The 21370-nt window shown below is 50.4% G+C and overlaps 1 protein-coding gene across 1 annotated transcript in view; it reads left to right on the plus strand.

Moving 5' to 3' along the window:
* The first annotated feature begins 2442 nt into the window (after positions 1–2442).
* LOC147093445 (uncharacterized) overlaps positions 2443–21370 on the plus strand; it is a 91668-nt gene continuing 72740 nt past the window's right edge. Inside the window, exons 1-3 of the mRNA XM_085974335.1 lie at positions 2443–3751; positions 4594–5175; positions 10610–10613. Of these exons, the coding sequence (XP_085830461.1) occupies positions 2658–3751; positions 4594–5175; positions 10610–10613 (1680 nt within the window). The 5' untranslated portion in view covers positions 2443–2657. The remainder of the gene's footprint in view (positions 3752–4593; positions 5176–10609; positions 10614–21370) is intronic.

Raw genomic sequence — 21370 nt, forward strand, 5'->3', positions numbered from 1 at the left:
GCTAGTCCCGCCCCTCAGGCTCCCCGATTGGTTGGAGGACCCGCCGCCGGCTCGCTCCTCCAGCCCCGCCCCGCTCGCTCCCTATTGGTCGGAAGCTGCCGTCAATCAGGCCGCAGGCCCGGGTCACGTGTCCCCGAGGAGATCACGTGCACCGTCCAACTGCCGCCGCTCGGTCTGGGTCCTCGCGGACTCTGAGGTTTTTCTATCTCTCTTTATTCTCTCCCGATCCACCCCGCGCGATTCTCCACCCAATCGGAGCGGAGAAAACTCACTTCGCGTCACCGATCGCGACTCTGGAACCGACACCAAGGCCTTTCCCCGGAATGGCCCCGCGCCGACTCCGTCCGGCAGGATCCGAGTGCGCAGGCGCAGCTCCTAGTAGGGGAGGGGGTTGGTGTCCTCTGGGCATGCGCGGTTGTTGCCCTTGGTGACCGGGAGGGGTCGCTGTGCCGGACTCTTAATGGCAAGAAACTGAAAGTACTGAAGTACAAAGGGATCTGGGGGTCCTGGTGCACGAAACTCAAAAGGTTAGTATGCAGGTGCAGCAAGTGATTAAGAAGGCCGATGGAATGTTGGCTTTCATTGCTAAGGGGATAGAATATAAAAATAGGGAGGTATTGCTTCAGTTGTACAAGGTATTGGTGAGACCGCACCTGGAATACTGCGTACAGTTTTGGTGTCCATACTTAAGAAAGGACATACTTGCTCTCGAGTCAGTACAAAGAAGGTTCACTCGGTTAATCCCGGGGATGAGGGGATGGACATATGAGGAGAGGTTGAGTAGATTGGGACTCTACTCATTGGAGTTCAGAAGAATGAGAGGTGATCTTATTGAAACATATAAGATTGTGAAGGGGTTGGATCGGGTGGATGCGGGGAAGATGTTCCCGATGATGGGTGAAACTAGAACTAGGGGGCATAGTCTTAGAATAAGGGGCTGCTCTTTCAAAACTGAGATGAGGAGGAACTACTTCACTCAGAGGGTGGTAGGTCCATGGAATATGCTGCCCCAAAAAGCTGTAGAAGCTACATCATTACATAAATTTAAAACAGAAATAGACAGTTTCCTAGAAGTAAAGGGAATTAAGGGTTACGGGGAGCGGGCAGGAATTTGGACATGAGTCTAGGTTCGGATCGGTCATGGCCCTGTGGGTAGCGGAGCGGGCCCAGGGGCTGTGTAGCCTGATCCTGCTCCTATTTCGTGTGTCTAATTCTGTTAGATTCAGGAGATGGTTCTGTGATAGTAGATTGGCAGTTAGGATCAGATCAGCCATGATCTTATTGAATGGCGGAGCAGGCTCGAGGGGCCGATTGGGCTACTCCTGCTCCTATTTCTTATGTCCTTAAACCGCCGCTCCCTGTGCGCACTCTCAGCTGTCAATCAACCAACTGCCAGAAGAGGTCGCTGGTGAGACCAGTGAAGAAAGAAAGACTTGGATTTCGATAGCGCCTTTCACCACCACCGGACGTCCCAAAGTGCTTTACAGCCAATGAAGTACTTTTGCAGTGTAGTCACTGTTGTAATGTAGGAAATGCGGCAGTCAATTAGCACACAGCAAGCTCCCACAAACAGCAATGTGATAATGACCAGATAATCTATCGTTTTTTTATGTTGATTGAGGGATAAACATTGGCTCGGACACTGGGGATAATTCCCCTGCTCTTTCCCACATTGCAACAGTGACTACTTCATTGTAGTACTTCATTGGCTGTAAAGCCCTTTAGGATATCTGGTGGCACTATATAAATGCAAGTCTTTCTTTCCTGAAATAGTGCCATGGGATCTTTTACATCCACCTGAGAGAGCAAACAGGGCCTCAATTTAACATCTCATCTGAAAGACGGCACCTCCGACAGTGCCGCACTCCCTCAGCGCTGCACTGGAGTGTCAGCCTGGATTTTTGTGCTCAAGTCTCTGGAGTGGGACTATGAACCCACAACTTTCTGACTCAGAGGCAAGAGTGCTACCCACTGAGCCACTGGCTGACACTAAAGAGCAAGCAGTTCTGATGAATGGTCATCGACCTGAAACGTTAACTCTGTTTCTCTCTCCACAGATGCTGCCTGACCTGCTGAGTATTTCCAGCATTTTCTGTTTTTATTAAAGAAACGAGGGAGTGATTGCTGACGGGAAGAATGTTGGGTCGTCCTGCGCATGCGCACCTCCCTGGCGGCTGAGGCGAAACACAGACTCGCCCCCACCTGAGCCGCGCACCAGTACCAGATGTTGTGGCTCCGCATGCACGCCCGATGTTCCAACCGCGGGATTTTGTGTGCTGAGCATGCATGTTGCGGACCGATCGGGATGGGCGATTGTGGAGCAGGAGGGAGAGCGCGGGGGCCATGAGCACATGCGCGGGACTCAGTCAACAGAGTGCTTTCTGGAGCGCGGGGGCTTGTGGGTATTACAGCCGCCATTACTGCTGATCCTTTCAACCAACCTGTGCAGCAGCTGGGGCCTGAAAATCAGCTTCACTGCCCCTAGGTTCGGAAAGGGGAAAATTAAACAACAGTTTGCCTCTGATCCTTTTCTGATCTCAATTTACAGGGTTATAGAAGTGGAGCAGTTACAGGCGTGAAGCTCAGACCAAACATCACGTCAAGATCTGACAGAGTTGCTGGATTCATCAGGACCTGAATATCATCGGCCTTTGCACATGGAAGGAGAGAGCAGGGATCGCAACGCAGACAAACCGCACACGTGTTCAGTGTGTGGACGCGGATTCAACCGATCGCCTGACCTGGCGAGACACGTGCACTGTCACACCGGGGAGAAACCGAGTAAAGGTGGGGACGGTGGGAAGGGCTTCAGTTCCCCGTCTGCATTGAAAGTTCAACGGCGCAGTCACACCAGGGACAGTCTGTTCACCTGCTCCGTGTGTGGAATGGGATTTGTTTGTTCATCCCACCTGCAAACACACCAGGGAGTTCACACTGGGGAGAGACCATTTCAGTGTCCTGACTGTGGGAAGAGCTTTAAAAGCCCCGGGGAACTAAAGCAACACCAACTTGTCCACACTGACGAGAGACCATTTCAATGTTCTGACTGTGGGAAGAGCTTTAAAAGCGCTCAGTATCTGAAGGGACACCAGCTTGTTCACACTGATGAGAGACCATTTCAATGTTCTGACTGTGGGAAGAGCTTTAAAAGCCCCAAGGAACTAAAGCAACACCAACTTGTCCACACTGACGAGAGACCCTTTAAATGTTCTGACTGTGGGAAAAGCTTTAAAAGCCCCCAGGAGCTGAAGGGACACTGGCTCCTACACACTGGGGAGAGGCCGTTCACCTGCTCTGTGTGTGGGAAGGGATTCACTCAGTCATCCAAACTGCTGACACATCAGCGAGTTCACACTGGGGAGAGACCCTTTAAATGTTCTGACTGTGGGAAGAGCTTTAAAAGCTCCGAGGATGTGAAGGGACACCAGCGAGTTCACACTGGGGAGAGGCTGTTGCAATGTTCTGAGTGTGGGAAGAGTTTTAAAAGCTCCGGGGAGCTCAAGAGACACCAACACCTACACACTGGGGAGAGGCCGTACATCTGCTCTGTGTGTGGGAAGGGATTCGCTCATTCATCCAACCTGCCGGTACATCAGCGAGTTCACACTGGGGAGAGGCCGTTCACCTGCTCCGTGTGTGGGAAGGGATTCACTCAATCATCCAGCCTGCTGATACATCAGCGAGTTCACACTGGGGAGAGACAGTTCACCTGCTCTGTGTGTGGGAAGGGATTCACTCAGTCATCCCACCTGCAAACACACCAGGTAGTTCACACTGGGGAGAGACCATTTCAGTGTCCTGACTGTGGGAAGAGATTTAAAAGCCCCGGGGAATTAAAGCAACACCAACTTGTCCACACTGATGAGAGACCATTTCAATGTTCTGACTGTGGGAAGAGCTTTAAAAGCGCTCATTATCTGAAGGGACACCAGCTTGTTCACACTGATGAGAGACCATTTCAATGTCCTGACTGTGGGAAGAGCTTTAAAAGCCCCGGGGAACTAAAGCAACACCAACTTGTCCACACTGATGAGAGACCATTTCAATGTTCTGACTGTGGGAAGAGCTTTAAAAGCGCTCAGTATCTGAAGGGACACCAACTTGTTCACACTGATGAGAGACCATTTCAATGTCCTGACTGTGGGAAGAGATTTAAAAGCCCCGGGGAACTAAAGCAACACCAACTTGTCCACACTGATGAGAGACCATTTCAATGTTCTGACTGTGGGAAGAGCTTTAGAAGCGCTCAGTATCTGAAGGGACACCAGCTTGTTCACACTGACGAGAGTCCCTTTAAATGTTCTGACTGGGAAGAGCTTTAAAAGCTCCGGGGAGCTGAAGGGACACCAGCGAGTTCACACTGGGGAGAGGCTGTTGCAATGTTCTGAATGTGGGAAGAGCTTTAGAAGCGCTCAGTATCTGAAGGGACACCAGCTTGTTCACACTGACAAGAGTCCCTTTAAATGTTCTGACTGGGAAGAGCTTTAAAAGCTCCAGGGAGGTGAAGGGACACCAGCGACTTCACACTGGGGAGAGACTCTTTCAATGTTCTGAGTGTGGGAAGAGTTTTAAAAGCTCCGGGGAGCTCAAGAGACACCAACACCTACACACTGGGGAGAGGCCGTTCAACTGCTCTGTGTGTGGGAAGGGATTCGCTAATTCACCCAACCTGCTGGTACATCAGCGAGTTCACACTGGGGAGAGGCCGTTCGCCTGCTCCGTGTGTGGGAAGGGATTCACTCAGTCATCCAACCTGCTGATACATCAGCGAGTTCACACTGGGGAGAGACAGTTCACCTGCTCTGTGTGTGGGAAGGGATTTACTCAGTCATCCAACCTGCTGACACATCAGTTAGTTCACACTGACGAGAGGCCCTTTAAATGTTCTGATTGTGGGAAGAGCTTTAAAAGCTCCGGGGAGCTGAAGGCACACCAGCGAGTTCACACTGGGGAGAGACTCTTTCAATGTTCTGAGTGTGGGAAGAGTTTTAAAAGCTCCTGGGAGCTCAAGAGACACCAACACCGACACACTGGGGAGAGGCCATTCACCTGCTCCGTGTGTGGGAAGGGATTCACTCGGTCATCCTACCTGCTGGTACATCAGCGAGTTCACACTGGGGAGAAACCGTTCACCTGCTCCGTGTGTGGGAAGGGATTCACTCAGTCACCCAACCTGCTGACACACCAGCGACTTCACACTGATCATAGAATCTAACAGCACAGAAGGAGGTGATTCGGCCCATCGTGTCTTTGAAAGAGCTGTCCAATTTAGTCCCAAACCCCAGCTTTATCCCCAGAACTCTGCAAACTAGTCCTCTTCAAGGACTCATCCAATTACTGTTTGAAAGTTCCTGTGGAACCTGATTCCAGCATCCTTTCAGATGGTGCGTTCCAGATCTTAACAACCCTCTGTATGAAAACAATTCTCATTTCACCTATAGTTCTTTTAGTAACTATTTTAAATCTGTGACCTTTGGTTACCAACCCACTTGCCAGAGTGAACAGTTTCTCCCTACTTGCTCGATCAAAACCCCTCATCATTTTGAACACCTCTATTAGGTCTTCTCTTAACGTTCTCTGCTCTCAGGGGAACAATCCCAGCTTCTCCAGTCTCTCCACATAACTGAAGTCCCTCATCCCTGGTACCATCCTGGTCAACCTCCTCTGCACCCTCTCCAAGGCCTTGACGTCCTTCCTAAAGTGTGGTGCCCAGAACTGTACACAAGACTCCAGCTGAGGCCAAAACCCTGCAGCTGTACAAAACCCTGGTTAGACCACACCTGGAGCACTGTGAGCAGTTCTGGGCATCACACCTTAGGAAGGATATATTGGCCTTGGAGGGAGTGCAGCGTAGGTTTACCAGAATGATACCTGGACTTCAAGGGTTAAGTTACGAGGAGGGATTACACAAATTAGGATTGTATTCCCTGGAATTTAGAAAGTTAAGGGGTGATCTGATCGAAGTTTTCAGGATATTAAGGGGAACAGATAGGGTAGATAGAGAGAAACTATTTCCGCTGGTTGGGGATTCTAGGACTGGGGACATAGTCTAAAAATTAGAGCCAGACCTTTCAGGAGTGAAATTAGGAAACACTTCTACACACAAAGGGTGGTAGAAGTTTGGAACTCTCTTCCGCAAACAGCAATTGATGCTCGATCAATTGTTAATTTTCAATCTGAGATTGATAGGTTTTTGTTAACCAAAGGTATTAAGGGATATGGGCCAAAGGCGGGTGTATGGAGTTAGGTCACAGATCAGCCATGATCTCATTGAATGGTGGAACAGGCTCGAGGGGCTGAATGGCCTCCTCCTGTCCTATGTTCCTAACTAGTGATTTGTAAAGGTTTAGTGTAACTTCCTTGTTTTTGTATTCAATGGCACTATTTGCAAAGCCAAGTATCCCATACGCTTTCTGAACCGCCTCACCAACTTGCCGTGGCACTTTCAAAGACTTGTGAATATGGACCCCCAGGTCCCTCTGCTCTTGCACCCCCTCAAAATAGTCCCATTTAGATTATACGGCCTCTCCCTGTTGTTTCTCCCAAAGTGCATCACTTCACACTTATCCTCATTTAATGTCATCTGCCTTGTGTCTGCTCACTTCACAGTCTGTCTCTGTCCTTCTGAAGTCTGCTACTACTACACTCACAAAACTTGGCAACACAGTAAATAGTATCATCCGTAAACTTTGAAATTGTTCACCTATACCCAAGTCCAGGTCATTTATATATAACAAGAAAAGCAATGGTCCTAATTCCGACCCCTGGGGGAGCCCACTGCATACCTCCCTCCAGTCAGAAAAACATCCCTCAGCACTGCTCACTGCCTCCTCTCCCTTAGCCAATTATATACCTAAATTACCATCAGCCCTTTAATTCCCTCTGCTTCTATTTTCAGAGTAAGTCTCTTATGTGGTACTTTATCAAATGCCTTTTGAAAGTCCATATATACAACATCTGCTGCACTACCTTCATCAACCCTCTGTTACTTCATCAGAGAACTCAATCAGTTTAATCAGACACGATTTACCTTTAACAAATCCATACTGGCTGCCCCTTATTAATCCATGCTTCTGCAAGTGAGAATTAATTTTGTCCTTGGCAATGGTCTCTAGTCGTTCACCCACCACTGTAGGATCGCAAAATCCCCTCAGCCCCCGAAGATTGGGAAATATTAATCCGCATCATGGATGAAGACTTGTGTGATTTAAATTGTCTCTGGGTTGGACAATGTTTTAAAACATACCCAGAACACAAAAGGCTGCGTTAAAAAGCTCGTAAGCTAGGCAGCACTTGGACACTGGAATCAAAGAACTTTGTGAAAATCGCACACTTTAAGATTGTACATTTTATTAAAAGATGTACTCTTGAGTTTTGGACTGTTTAAATTGCCCAGGGCATAAAAATGGCTGAACAGACCTCATGGAAACAGAATTTTAAAAGGCAGCAGAAAAGGACAGACAGGCTGTTAGCATATGAAAAGCTCAGCGCTGCCCTGTAGTAAGTTTGAATGGAGCCCGAGCTGTCAGTCACCCTGTGGTATTGGGCGGGTCCGGTAACCTACAAGCTGCTTGTTTACACTGGGGAGTAGCCCGTTTGAATCAGCCAATCATCGGACAGCAAGCACAATGGATTGTTTACACACATCCATTCACTGAAATTGACTCTACTACATGATGTCTCCATGTATGAATGGAGGAAGTTAAAAGCCCTTCTCTTGTGTATTCGGACTTTTCGGCGCAAAATTGCGCACGGACCTTTTCGGCGCAAAAACAACAGGGACTGCCAGGGTATAAAGATTAAGCCCAGGAAGTCCTCTGCCCCCTTTTTTGTCTCTTACTCTTTGGACTGCAGGTGAACAAGGTTTTGACCCACTCGCAAGACAATCTAGTGAGAAGTAAAGGGGTGGTAATTTAAGGGAAATGTTGCTAAGATTGTAAGGTTAACATTGTAGCCATTTATCCCTCATTTTTGCCGTCTGCCTTCCCCTGTTAAGCAATTTTACTGTGATTACTTTGATCGTGTGGTGTAGTTTCTTTAGTTTTAATAAAATGTGTTGTAAACCACTTTGTTGTTGTTGTTGTTGCACACTGTTGTGCCTATGCATGCCTCAGCTGACTCCGCCCCTGGCTCCACCCACATGCCCGGGTATAAAGGTGACTGCTCTGCAGCCCCCTGCCCTTTTGGATACCAGGCAACCACGAGAGGCATGCTCTGCTCTTTGCTAATAAAAGCCTATTAATTAACTCTCTGTCTTTTATGAGGAATTGATAGCGCATCAATTTTATTAGCAAAACAAAATGTCGGGTCCAAATGCTGAACAGCAGGAGCTGCATCAACCGACGGCGCCAAATGCTGAGCAGCAGGCGCTGCTGCGAGCCCTCAGACCAACATGCCTGGACCTAGACCCCCAAGAAGCGGGTTCGGCTACCAAATTCGCTCAATGGCTGCGTTGCTTCGAGGCTTACCTGGAAGCCTCAACTGTGACCCTAGACGAAAACAAGCTGAAAATCCTGGCCTCAAAGGTGAGCCACCAAGTTTATACACTAATCCAGGACGCGACGACCTACGCGGCGGCTATCGATCTGCTTAAAGGGCAGTACACACACCCGGTAAATACGGTCTATGCCAGGCACCTCTTAAGATCCCGCAGACAGCAGCCCGGGGAATCGGTGGAGGCTTTCCTACGGGAACTACAGATACTCGGCCGAGGCTGCGATCGCAAAGAAGTATCAGCCGAAGCACACACGGAGGGACTGATCCGAGATGCTTTCGTTGCGGGTCTAAGGTCCGACTACTCCCGGCAGAGACTGTTGGAGAAGGGAGAAATAGACCTGAAAAAGGCAGTGTCCCTCGCGCTCTCGCTCGACGCGGCCCACAGGAATATGGACGCTTTCTCCCCTAACCGCTCCGCACCGTGGATGCCGCAACCTTGGCTCATGGGACCGCCACCTCCAACTGCTGCAGCGATGTCCAAGGCACAGAAATGTTATTTTTGTGGCCAGGCAAAACACCCCAGAGCACGCTGCCCGGCGAAAAACGCTACCTGCTCTGGCTGCGGGAAGAAAGGACACTATGTCAGCGCCTGCAAAGGTAAAACCGCTAACGCCAGCAGCGCCGCGTGCGAACCGTGGGGGCAGCCATCTTGTCCGCCATCTTGGGCTCCCCCAGCCGCGTGGGGATCGGGATCATGGGCGCCGCCATTTTGTCCGCCATCTTGGACGCCTCCAACTTCAATCACGGGGGACCCGGACTCAACCACCGCCTCATCTGACGACCACATCGACTCGCTTGACCATACGCTGGCCTCTGTGACGCTGGACCAATCTCTCCCTCATCAACTGTCCAGGTCCATGATGGACATTATGGTAAACGGCCGCGCCACTACCTGCCTTTTTGACAGCGGGAGCACGGAGAGCTTTATCCACCCTGACACGGTGTGCAGTTACTCTCTCCCGGTCCTGCCGATGCACCATCGGATATCTATGGCTTCCAAATCCCATTCAGCAGACGTCGGTGGCTACTGTGTAGTGACCCTTTCAGTACGGGGCACAGAATACAAAAATTTTAAACTTCTGGCCCTGCCCCATCTCTGCGCTGCCGTTCTACTGGGGTTGGATTTTCAGTGCCACCTTAAAAGTGTCACATTAGCGTACGACGGACCCCTCCCCCCACTCACAGTCTGCAGCCAGCAGCTTTTAAATCACCCACCGCGCACCATTTGCAGCCTCTCCGCCCTTAAAGTCTCCCCCCCCTCCTTGTTCGCTAACCTCACCCGCGACTGTAAGCCCATCACTACCAAAAGCAGGCGTTACAGTGCCGGGGATAGGAGCTTCATTAAATCCGAGGTAGCGAGACTCCTGAAGGAAGGGATTATTGAAAGTAGCACCAGCCCATGGCGAGCACAAGTGGTGGTAGTGAAGACTGGCGAAAAACAGCGCCTAGTTATTGACTACAGCCAGACAATCAATCGCTACACCCAGTTGGATGCAATCGCTACACCCAGTTGGATGCATACCCACTCCCCCGCATATCTGACATGGTCAATCAGATAGCACAATACCGGGTGTTCTCGACGATTGATCTGAAGTCGGCATACCACCAGCTCCCCATCAGGGCTGAGGACCGCCAGTACACAGCTTTTGAAGCTGACGGTCATCTCTACCACTTCCTCAGAGTTCCCTTCGGCGTCACCAACGGGGTTTCAGTCTTCCAACGGGAGATGGACCGGATGGTTGACCAGAACGCGCTCCAGGCCACTTTCCCCTATCTAGACAACGTCACCATCTGCGGCCACGACCAGCAGGACCATGATGTTAACCTAGAGAAATTCCTCCGTACGGCCCAGCGGCTGAATCTAACATACAACAAGGACAAATGTATGTTTCGTACTACGCGCCTTGCCATTCTTGGCTGCGTAGTGGAGAACGGAGTCATCGGCCCCGACCCCGACAGAATGTGCCCCCTTATGGAGCTCCCCCTCCCCCACTGCCAAAAAGCACTGAAGAGATGCCTTGGGTTTTTCTCTTACTATGCTCAGTGGGTGCCCAACTATGCGGACAAAGCCAGACCCCTCATCAAGTCCGCCTCCTTCCCCCTGACAGCAGAGGCATGTGCAGCCTTCACTCTCATAAAAAGAGATATTGCGAAGGCCACAATGCACACAGTGGATGAGTCCATCCCTTTCCAAGTGGAGAGCGACGCATCCGACTTTGCCCTAGTTGCAACCCTTAACCAGGCGGGGAGACCCGTGGCCTTTTTCTCAAGGACCCTCCAGGGCCCCGAGATTCGACACTCCTCTGTCGAAAAGGAGGCCCAGGCCATTGTGGAAGCTGTGCGACATTGGAGGCATTACCTGGCCGGAAAACGATTTACCCTGCTCACTGACCAGCGGTCAGTAGCTTTTATGTTTAATAATAAGCAGAGGGGCAAAATCAAGAATGACAAGATCTTGAGGTGGAGGATCGAACTCTCCACCTACAATTATGATATCTTGTACTGGCCCAGGAAACTCAATGAGCCCCCAGATGCCCTATCACGTGGTACATGCGCCAACGCGCAGGTTGATAGACTGAAGACCCTCCACAATACCTATCAATTCAGTTCATGAAAAGCGACAAGTTAAGTTAGTAACTATAGGTTTTTATTGGCTAAATAACAGAGCCCACCCTCGTGGGTGATCGGATCCAACAAGGAGGAATACCAGCCAGTCGACCACCTTTATACCTGGGCAAGCAGGCGGAGCCATGGGCAGAGTCAGCTGTGGTCAGCCCAGGTATAACAGCGTGGCAAGAGGTGACCTTGTGTAGTGATACAACAGTGTAAACAGTGATAACCATAGTGTAACGATATAAACAGTGATAACCATAGTGTAACGATAGTGAACGATAAAAGTGGTTTACCACAGGCGTCACCAGGTTTTTCCATTTCATCAAATCCCGTAACCTGCCCTACTCCATCGAGGAGGTCAGGACCTTGACCAGGAACTGCCAAATCTGTGCCGAGTGCAAACCGCATTTTTATAGGCCAGACAGAGCGAGCCTGATCAAAGCCACGCGCCCCTTCGAGCGGCTGTGCGGCGATTTAAAAGGGCCCCTCCCCTCCTCTGACCACAATGTGTACTTCCTCAATATAATTGACGAGTACTCCCATTTCCCGTTTGCCATCCCTTGCTCAGACATGACCAGTACCACGGTCATTAAATGTCTGAATGACCTCTTCGCATTGTTCGGTTTCCCTAGCTATATTCATAGCGACAGGGGCTCATCCTTTATGAGCGACGAACTTCGTCAGTACCTGCTCGCGAGAGGTATTGCTACAAGCAGGACCACCAGCTACAACCCCCGGGGGAATGGCCAGGTGGAAAGAGAGAATGCGATGGTCTGGAAGGCAATCCTTTTAAACTTGAAATCTAAGGGCCTTCCGACCTCTCGCTGGCAGGAGGTCCTCCCTGCGGCGCTCCATTCCATTCGGTCACTGCTCTGTACAGCCACCAATGCCACCCCTCATGAGAGAATGTTCTCCTTCCCCAGGAAGTCCACGTCGGGTGTCTCGTTACCGACATGGCTGACTTCTCCAGGACCCGTCCTACTGCGGAAGCACGTGAGGTCCCATAAGATGGACCCCCTGGTCGAGAGGGTGAGCCTCCTCCACGCCAACCCTCAGTATGCTTACGTGGTGTACCCGGACGGGCGGGAGGACACAGTCTCCATACGAGACCTCGCACCTTCGGGTGCTCCCGAAACACTTCCTTCGCCACCCACCACTACCCACGCCTACCCCCAGTATGCTTACGTAGCGTACCCGGACGGGCGGGAGGACACAGTCTCCACACGAGACCTCGCACCTTCGGGTGCCCGAGACACCACCATCGTCACCCACCACTACCCACACCCCGACCCCTGTAGATGGCATGCCGCAGCCCCAGGACCCGCCATTGACTACACAACCTCTCAACGAGACGCCAGGTTCGGCGTTGGATGCTGCACCATCACCGCCGCTGCTACGACGATCAGGACGGCATACAAGGCCACCTGATAGACTTAATTACACGAACTTTTAGGTTACACGAACTTTTAGTACACTTCACCCCGCCGGACTCAATTTTAAACAAGGGGTGAATGTGGTAAACCACTGTTTGTTATTGTTGTTGTTGTTGTTGCACACTGTTGTGCCTATGCATGCCTCAGCTGACTCCGCCCCTGGCTCCACCCACATGCCCGGGTATAAAGGTGACTGCTCTGCAGCCCCCTGCCCTTTTGGGTACCAGGCAACCACGAGAGGCATGCTCTGTTCTTTGCTAATAAAAGCCTATTAATTAACTCTCTGTCTTTTATGAGGAATTGATAGCACATCAGTCACTTTCTTGCATCCAGACCATTTGTCCATTTTTAATATATCATTAATTATCAGTTCCTCAAGTCAGAGCTGGAGGGGGGGGTTTAGCGATTTGAAACCGCTGATTGGAATTGGTCACAATGCAGTGGTAAAGGCTGCCTGACCAGGTAAATTACCGTAAACCAGGTAAAGGATGCCCACCTACACCGCTGTTCCTAAATCTGGTCGTATGGGTGCGAATGCATCTGTAGCGTCTTCCAGATGGTAGGAGGGCGAACAGACTGTGGCTGGGGTGGGTAGGGTCTTTGATGATGGACCGTGCCCTCCGTAGGCAGCGTTTCTGATATATATGTTCTATGGTCGGTAGCCGGGTGCCGGTGATGCGTTGGGCAGTTTTGACTACCTGCTGCAGGGCTTTCCGGTCATGGGAGCTACAGCTGCCGTACCATACCGTGATACAGTTTGTCAGGATGCTCTCTATAGTGCAGCGGTAGAAGTTAGAGAGGATCGGGGGTGACAGATTACATCCCTTCAGCCTCCTCAAGAAATATAGGCGCTGCTGGGCCTTCTTCACCAGAGAGGAGGTGTTGAGGGACCAGGAGAGGTCTTCCGTGATGTGAACTCCGAGGAACTTAAAGCTGGCCACCCTTTCCACCTCCGCCCCATTGATGTGGATAGACTGGAGAAACTGGGGTGGTTCTCCTCAGAGCAGAGAAGGTTGAGAGGAGATTTGATACAGGTGTTCAAAATCATGAGGGGTCTGGACAGAGTAGAGAGAGAAACTGTTCCCATTGACAGAAGGGTCGAGAACCAGAGGAAACAGATTTAAGGTGATTGGCAGAGGAACCAAAGGCGACATGAGGAAAAACTTTTTTATGCAGCAAGTGGTTAGGATCTGGAATGCACTGCCTGAAAGGGTGGTGGAGGCAGATTCAATCACGGCTTTTAAAAGGGAATTGGATAAGTATCTGAAGTAAAGAAATTTGCACGGTTACGGGGAAAGGGCGGGGAGTGGGACTCGCTGAAGTGGTCTTGCAGAGAGCTGGCACGGGCTCGACGGGCCGAATGGCCTCCTTCTGTGCTGTAACAATTCTATGATTGTATAAAATATTAGAAAGTTTGTTCCACAGAAGCACAAGGTTTATCTGCTTTTATTGATGAATTTAAAAAGTCTCTATTAAAACCTGAGCCAGTGTGTTGTGAGCCAAAGAGCCTTGTGTCCAATGCGGGGAATACTGGAATACTGCGTACAGTTTTGGTGTCCATACTTAAGAAAGGACATACTTGCTCTCGAGTCAGTACAAAGAAGGTTCACTCAGTTAATCCCGGGGATGAGGAGAGGTTGAGTAGATTGGGACTCTACTCATTGGAGTTCAGAAGAATGAGAGGCGATCTTATTGAAACATATAAGATTGTGAAGGGGTTGGATCGGGTGGATGCGGGGAGGATGTTCCCGATGATGGGTGAAACTAGAACTAGGAGGCATAGTCCTAGAATAAGGGGCTGCTCTTTCAAAACTGAGATGAGGAGGAACTACTTCACTCAGAGGGTGGTAGGTCCATGGAATATGCTGCCCCAAAAAGCTGTAGAAGCTACATCATTACATAAATTTAAAACAGAAATAGACAGTTTCCTAGAAGGGAATTAAGGGTTACGGGGAGCGGGCAGGAATTTGGACATGAGTCTAGGTTCGGATCGCTCATGGCCCTGTGGGTAGCGGAGCGGGCCCAGGGGCTGTGTAGCCTGATCCTTCTCCTAGTTCGTGTGTCTAATTCTGTTAGATTCAGGAGATGGTTCTGTGATAGTAGATTGGCGGTTAGGATCAGATCAGCCATGATCTTATTGAATGGCGGAGCAGGCTCGAGGGGCCGATTGGCCTACTCCCGCTCCTATTTCTTATGTTCTTAGGTTCTTATGACCACGTGCCGCACCCAGACTACAAGAGCCCGGCGCGCAGGCGCGGGAGGGGCCGGTATAGTGAGCATGCGCAGTGCGTTATTGGAGATGGAGCTGAAGCCGGGAGGGCGACGGAGGGAGTAATGGACCTGTAGGTGGGTGGGGAGGCTTCATAAACAACTCGTGCAGGAGGCAAGCCCCGAATAATAAGCTGAAGATCCCGTGTTTGCAGTTGCTGGGATTTCTTGTCCTTACAGTAGTTAACGGCAGCCATCTTTGTAAAGGAGAGCGGAAAGTTTCAGTGCGACGTCACTCTATGCCTGAGATAAAGAGCCATCTTTGTAAAGGAGGGCGAAAAGTTTCATTGCGACGTCACCCTATGCCTGAGCCAAAGAGCCTTGTGTCCAATGCGGGGAATAAAGGCCCACAGCCTCCTCGGGCCCTGAACAAGGGACTGGAGAAACTCGCTGCCCTGCGGATCAGACAATCAGCCGGCGCTAGTCCCGCCCCTCGGGCTCCCCGATTGGTTGGAGGACTCGCCGCCGGCTGGCTCCTCCAGACACGCCCACTGGGTGACGCTAGCCCCGCCCCTCGGGCTCCCCGATTGGTTGGAGGACCCGCCGCCGGCTCGCTCCTCCAGCCCCGCCCACTGGGTGCCGCTAGTCCCGCCCCTCGGGCTCCCTGATTGGTTGGAGGACCCGCCGCCGGCTCGCTCCTCCAGCCCCGCCCACTGGGTGCCGCTAGTCCCGCCCCTCGGGCTCCCTGATTGGTTGGAGGACCCGCCGCCGGCTCGCTCCTCCAGCCCCGCCCACTGGGTGCCGCTAGTCCCGCCCCTCGGGCTCCCCGATTGATTGGAGGATCCGCCGCCGGCTCGCTCCTCCAGCCCCGCCCCGCTCGGTCCCTAATGGTCGGAAGCTGCCGTCAATCAGGCCGTGGGCTCGCGTCACGTGCCCCTGGTGCGATGACGTCACTGAGGCCCCGGTCACGTGTCTCTGAGGAAGTCTGACCCGCTCCGGGAGGCTGAATCTGCTCCGTTCGCTGGTACTGGGACTCTACTGCCCCTGAGCATGCCCACTAGCAGCTGGTCCTGGGACTCTGCCCCTGAGCATGCCCACTAGCAGCTGGTCCTGGGACACTGCCCCTGAGCATGCGCACTAGCAGCTGGTCCTGGGACTCTGCCCCTGAGCATGCCCACTAGCAGCTGGTCCTGGGACTCTGCCCCTGAGCATGCCCACTAGCAGCTGGTCCTGGGACTCTGCTCCCCTGAGCATGGCCACTAGCAGCTGGTCCTGGGACTCTGCCCCTGAGCATGCCCACTAGCAGCTGGTCCTGGGACTCTGCTCCCCTGAGCATGGCCACTAGCAGCTGGTCCTGGGACTCTGCTCCCCTGAGCATGCCCACTAGCAGCTGGTCCTGGGACTCTGCCCCTGAGCATGCCCACTAGCAGCTGGTCCTTGGACTCTGCTGCCCCTGAGCATGCCCACTAGCATCTGGTCCTGGGACTCTGCTGCCCCTGAGCATGCGCACTAGCAGCTGGTCCTGGGACTCTGCCCCTGAGCATGCCCACTAGCAGCTGGTCCTGGGACTCTGCTGCCCCTGAGCATGCCCACTAGCAGCTGGTCCTGGGACTAGGCCCCTGAGCATGCGCACTCGCAGCTGGTCCTGGGACTCCGCTGCCCCTGAGCATGCCCACTAGCAGCTGGTCCTGGGACACTGCCCCTGAGCATGCCCACTAGCAGCTGGTCCTCGGACTCTGTCCCTGAGCATGCCCACTATCAGCTGGTCCTGGGACTCTGCCCCTGAGCATGCCCACTAGCAGCTGGTTCTGGGACTCTGGGCCCCTGAGCATGCGCACTAGCAGCTGGTCCTGGGACTCTGCCCCTGAGCATGCCCACTAGCAGCTGGTCCTGGGACTCTGGGCCCCTGAGCATGCCCACTAGCAGCTGGTCCTGGGACTCTGCTGCCCCTGAGCATGCGCGTTCTAAACCACAACAAGCATGCTGACATTGAGGTGCCCAGAGAGGAATCTGTCATTTGCCTTTGATCAATAACCCTCATGTTCTTGAGGACCTCCATCAGGCTGGCCCTCATCCTTCGCTGCTTCAGTGCAAAGAAAAGCCCCAAACTTCTCCAATCTCTGTTACTAACTGCTCTTTGGAACAGAGGAGACTGAGGGAGACTTGATTGAGGTGTATAAAATTATGAGGGGCCTGGATAGAGTGGGTAGGAAGGACCGATTTTCCTTAGCAGCGAGGTCAATAACCAAGGGCCATAGATTTAAAGTAATTGGTAGAAGGATTACAGGGGGGTTGAGAAGAACTTTTTTCACTCAGAGCGTGGTCGGGGTCTGGAACTTTCTGCCTGAAAGGGTGGTAGAGCCAGAAACCCTCATCTCAGTTAAGAAGTACTTGGATATGCACCTGAAGTGCTGCCACCTGCAGGGCTACGGGCCAAGAGCTGGAAAGTGAGATTAGGCTGGAAAGCTGTTTTTGGCCGGCTCAGGCACGATGGGCCGAATGGCCTCCTTCTGTGCCCTAAATTTCTGTGATTCTATGATAACCCCTCCATTGCTCGACAGTCTGGGTCAAAATGGAGTGAAAAAGAAAAACAAAGAACTTAAAGAAAAGAAAAGAAAGACTTGCATTTATATAGCGCCTTTCACGTCCATCGCACGTCCCAAAGTGCTTTACAGCCAATGAAGTGGAGTCACTGTTGTAATGTAGCAAAAGTGGCAGCCAATTAGCGCACAGCAAGCTCCCACAAACAGCAATTCCAAAATTCTATAGCTTATGGAACAGTTCCTGCAGATTGGAGGGCGGCAAATGTAACCCCGCTATTAGCCTAACATCAGTAGTAGGGAAAATGCTCGACTCGATTATAAAGGATGTGATAACACGACACTTAGAAAATATCAACGGGATTAGACAGAATCAACATGGATTTATGAAAGGGAAATCGAGTTTGACAAACCGACTGGAGTTTTTTGAGGATGTAACTGGTAGAATAGATAAGGGAGAACCAGTGGATGTGGTGTATTTGGATTTTCAGAAGGCCTTTGATTAAAGTCCCACATCAGAGGTTAGTGTGCAAAATTAAAGCTCATGGGATTGGGGGTAATATACTGGCATGGATTAAAAATTGGTTAACAGACAGGAAACAGAGAATAGGAATAAATGGGTCTTTTTCTGGGTGGCAGGTGGTGGCTAGTGGGGTACCGCAGGGATCAGTGCTTGGGCCCCAGCTATTCACAATATATATCAATGATTTGGATGAGAGAACCAAATGTAATATTTCCAAGTTTGCTGACAACATGAAACTAGGTGGGATTGTGAGTTGTGAGGAGGATGCAAAGAGGCTTCAAGGCGATTTAGACAAGTTGAGTGAGCGGGCAAATACATGGCAGATGCAGTATAACGTGGATAAATGTGAAGTTACCCACTTCGGTAGAAAAAACAGAAAGGCAGAGTATTATTTAAATGGTGATAGATTGGGAAATGTTGATGTACAAAGGGACCTGGGTGTCCTTGTGCACCAGTCACTGAAAGCACACATGCAGGTGCAGCAAGCAGTTAGGAAGGCAAATGGTATGCTGGCCTTCATTGCAAGAGGATTTGAGTACAGGAGCAAGGATGTCTTACTGCAGTTATACAGGGCCTTGGTGAGACCACACCTGGAGTACTGTGTGCAGTTTTGGTCTCCTTACCTAAGAAAGGATATACTTGCCATAGAGGGAGTGCAGCGAAGGTTCACCAGACTGATTCCTGGGATGGCAGGGCTGTCGTATGAGGAGAGATTGGGTCGACTAGGCCTGTATTCACTGGAGTTTAGAAGAATGAGAGGGGATCTCATTGAAACGTATAAAATTCTGACAGGGCTAGTCTGGATGCAGGGAGGATGTTTCCCCTGCCTGGGGGTTTAGAACAAGGGGTCACAGTCTCAGGATATGGGGTCGGCTATTTAGGACTGAGATGAGGAGAAATTTCTTCACTCAGAGGGTGGTGAACCTGTGGAATTCTCTACCACAGCAGGCTGTGGAGGCCAAGTCACGGAATATATATTTAAGAAGGTAGATCGATAGATTTCTAGACACAAAAGGCATCAAGGGGTATGGGGAGAGAGCGGGAATATGGTATTGAGATAGAGGATCAGCCATGATCATATTGAATGGTGGAGCAGGCTTGAAGGGCCAAATGGCCTACTCCTGCTCCTATTTTTCTATGTTTCTATGCAACGTAATAATGACTAGATAATCTGTTTTTTTTTAGTGATGTTGATATTGGCCAGGACACCGGGGATAATTCCCCTAATCATCTTCGAAATAGTGCCCTGGGATCATTTACGTCCACCCGAGAGAGCAGACGAGGCCTCGGTTTAACGTCTGATCTGAAAGACGGCACCTCCGACAGTGCCGCACTCCCTCAGCACTGCACTGGAGTGTCAGCCTGGATTTTTGGGCTCAAGTCTCTGGAGTGGGACTTGAACCCACAACCTCTGACTCAGAGGCGAGGGTGCATTTACTCGCCGCCCTTCACGACCCCAGGATGCCCATAACACTTCAGGGCCAATTCATTGATTTTGAATTGCTGTCGCTGTTGTAATGTAAGGAACGGCGCCAGCCAATTTATACTCGGGGACCCTCCGTTATTCCTTCCCCTGGCTTCCCTCAGAATCCTCGGATGGAAACCATCATGTCCCTGGGATTTGTTCCCCCTCCGTTTGAGGAACGTCTTCAGTCCCGTATCTTGTAGCTTTTAAAAGCTCTTTAGAATAATTTGTCCGTGACTACACTGTTGTGGAGTATTTTAAACCAACACTCGACACAAGGTTTTAGATCGATAGTCAAGTTGTCTTTATTGCACTGGTGGGGAAACAGTCTGCTCTGTCTTAGCCAGACCTTTCCAAATTGGTACAGCAAACACTACATTTTTATACATTACAATACACATGTCAAAATTCATTCCTGCCACCCGATTGGACCTTGGCCCGCATGCACCTTCACTGATTGGTTGCCTGTGCTGTGTTACATTAAAGCACCACCTTTAATATCGGCCGTTATCCCACAAGCTGTTGTTGCACCCATGACCTTTGTTTATGCCAGATGGGTCTCATCAACATTGTACTTCTGACTCATTGTCCTCCTTTCCTGCCTCTCTCGGCCTCTTTCATTGGTTTACTTCCCTGCCAGAACAGAACTTACATCCTCTTCGGTCTCTTATGGTTTCCACATCCGACTATGTTATCAACTTAGAAAAAGCTTACTACTGCAAAAGGCCCATTAGATTATTGTCTTTAATACACCATTCAGTGAAACTGCCAGCGATGTCAGTTTAACTCTTTCCCCACTGCAATACCCCCTTTTGGTACTTGGCCCTTGCCCAAGTTAAACCACATGTATAAGCATCGCTGTGCCTCCTGCCCCATGCGGTGATCAGGCGCTGGTTCGGGAGGCCCTGCATACCCATCATGTTTAGAGCAATCTTGTGTTTTCCAACTCGCTTTAGCTCTTTGTTTGGTCCGTTTCTTTTTACAAGCGGTGCATGCTGCTATTCCCCATCCTATAGCCATGACTAACTGTACTATCACTAATGTATGAGAAATTATGCGGATCCATGGGTGTATGTTGACATTCACTCCCCAATCCCACAGCTTCTCATACCATGGGACGTCCTGTAGCTCTACCTCAATGTCCCTTTTGTCGAAATCTCGACTCTCAGTGGGACTCTGAAACGATCAGCTCCGGTAGATGTTCTTTTTTAATAAATTTTTACTTGTCGCAAGGAGAGCGTCCCGCTCAGTCAAAGGCTAGCAGAGACTCTCCAGAATTGCAGATTAACAACACATTTATACAGTAAAGTAAACAGGTTCTGGTTTCTTCATGTGTCTTTCAAGTCAGACAAAGGGACAAAGAGTTCTTCAATCTTTAACTAAGTTTCTACATATTTCTAAAGTCTGGCGTAGCGAAAGACTATTGATAATACAATGGGTAGTTATTTAATCTAGACTATTTAATTAAGACCATCAGTATTGAATGGAATGTAGATACTTCATACAGTATGTTTCTTCTGTTATCTGGTGGCCAAGCCTCTGGCCAGGTGGCTTGCGTAAGGTTCCCTTTACTCATGTAAATGGTCTTTGTTTGCAATGCAGATAAGCAACAGTTTACAGTGTTTAGTCAAGGTTAATATGTTTAAGGAAGGAATAGAGGACATTTCTGCAGAGGCTTCTGGGAGGACCGGGACTCCATTTTGTTTGTCAAAAAGGGGCACATGTAACTATATTCAGCTTTAAAAGGTACATTGCCACCCTTTCTAACTCCCCAAGATCCCTTTGCAGCACTATGTACTGTTTCACCATCTTACTTAAATCCTCTTTCATTTCTTGCAGATCCTCTTGCAGACGGGGTATTGGGTCCCTGACTGGATCTTCATAATTAACCAACTCGACCTTTAGACTATCTGGCACATTTAGTTTTATCTCCTCCCTTGAATGTACATACACCAATCTGGTGTGTCCAATTGTCACAGGGACCTTTGGCGTAAAGCAAAAGTTAGGCATTGTGATTGCACATACAAGGTTACTATATTGGTACTCAGTCTCTGTGGTGGCTATACAATAATCCCCTTCGCCTCTATATCTC

This window comes from Somniosus microcephalus, unplaced genomic scaffold, assembly GCF_052327205.1.
Source record: "Somniosus microcephalus isolate GS21.2 unplaced genomic scaffold, FLI_Smic_1.0 unresolved_chr1, whole genome shotgun sequence".
Classification (NCBI taxonomy): Eukaryota; Metazoa; Chordata; class Chondrichthyes; order Squaliformes; family Somniosidae; genus Somniosus; species Somniosus microcephalus.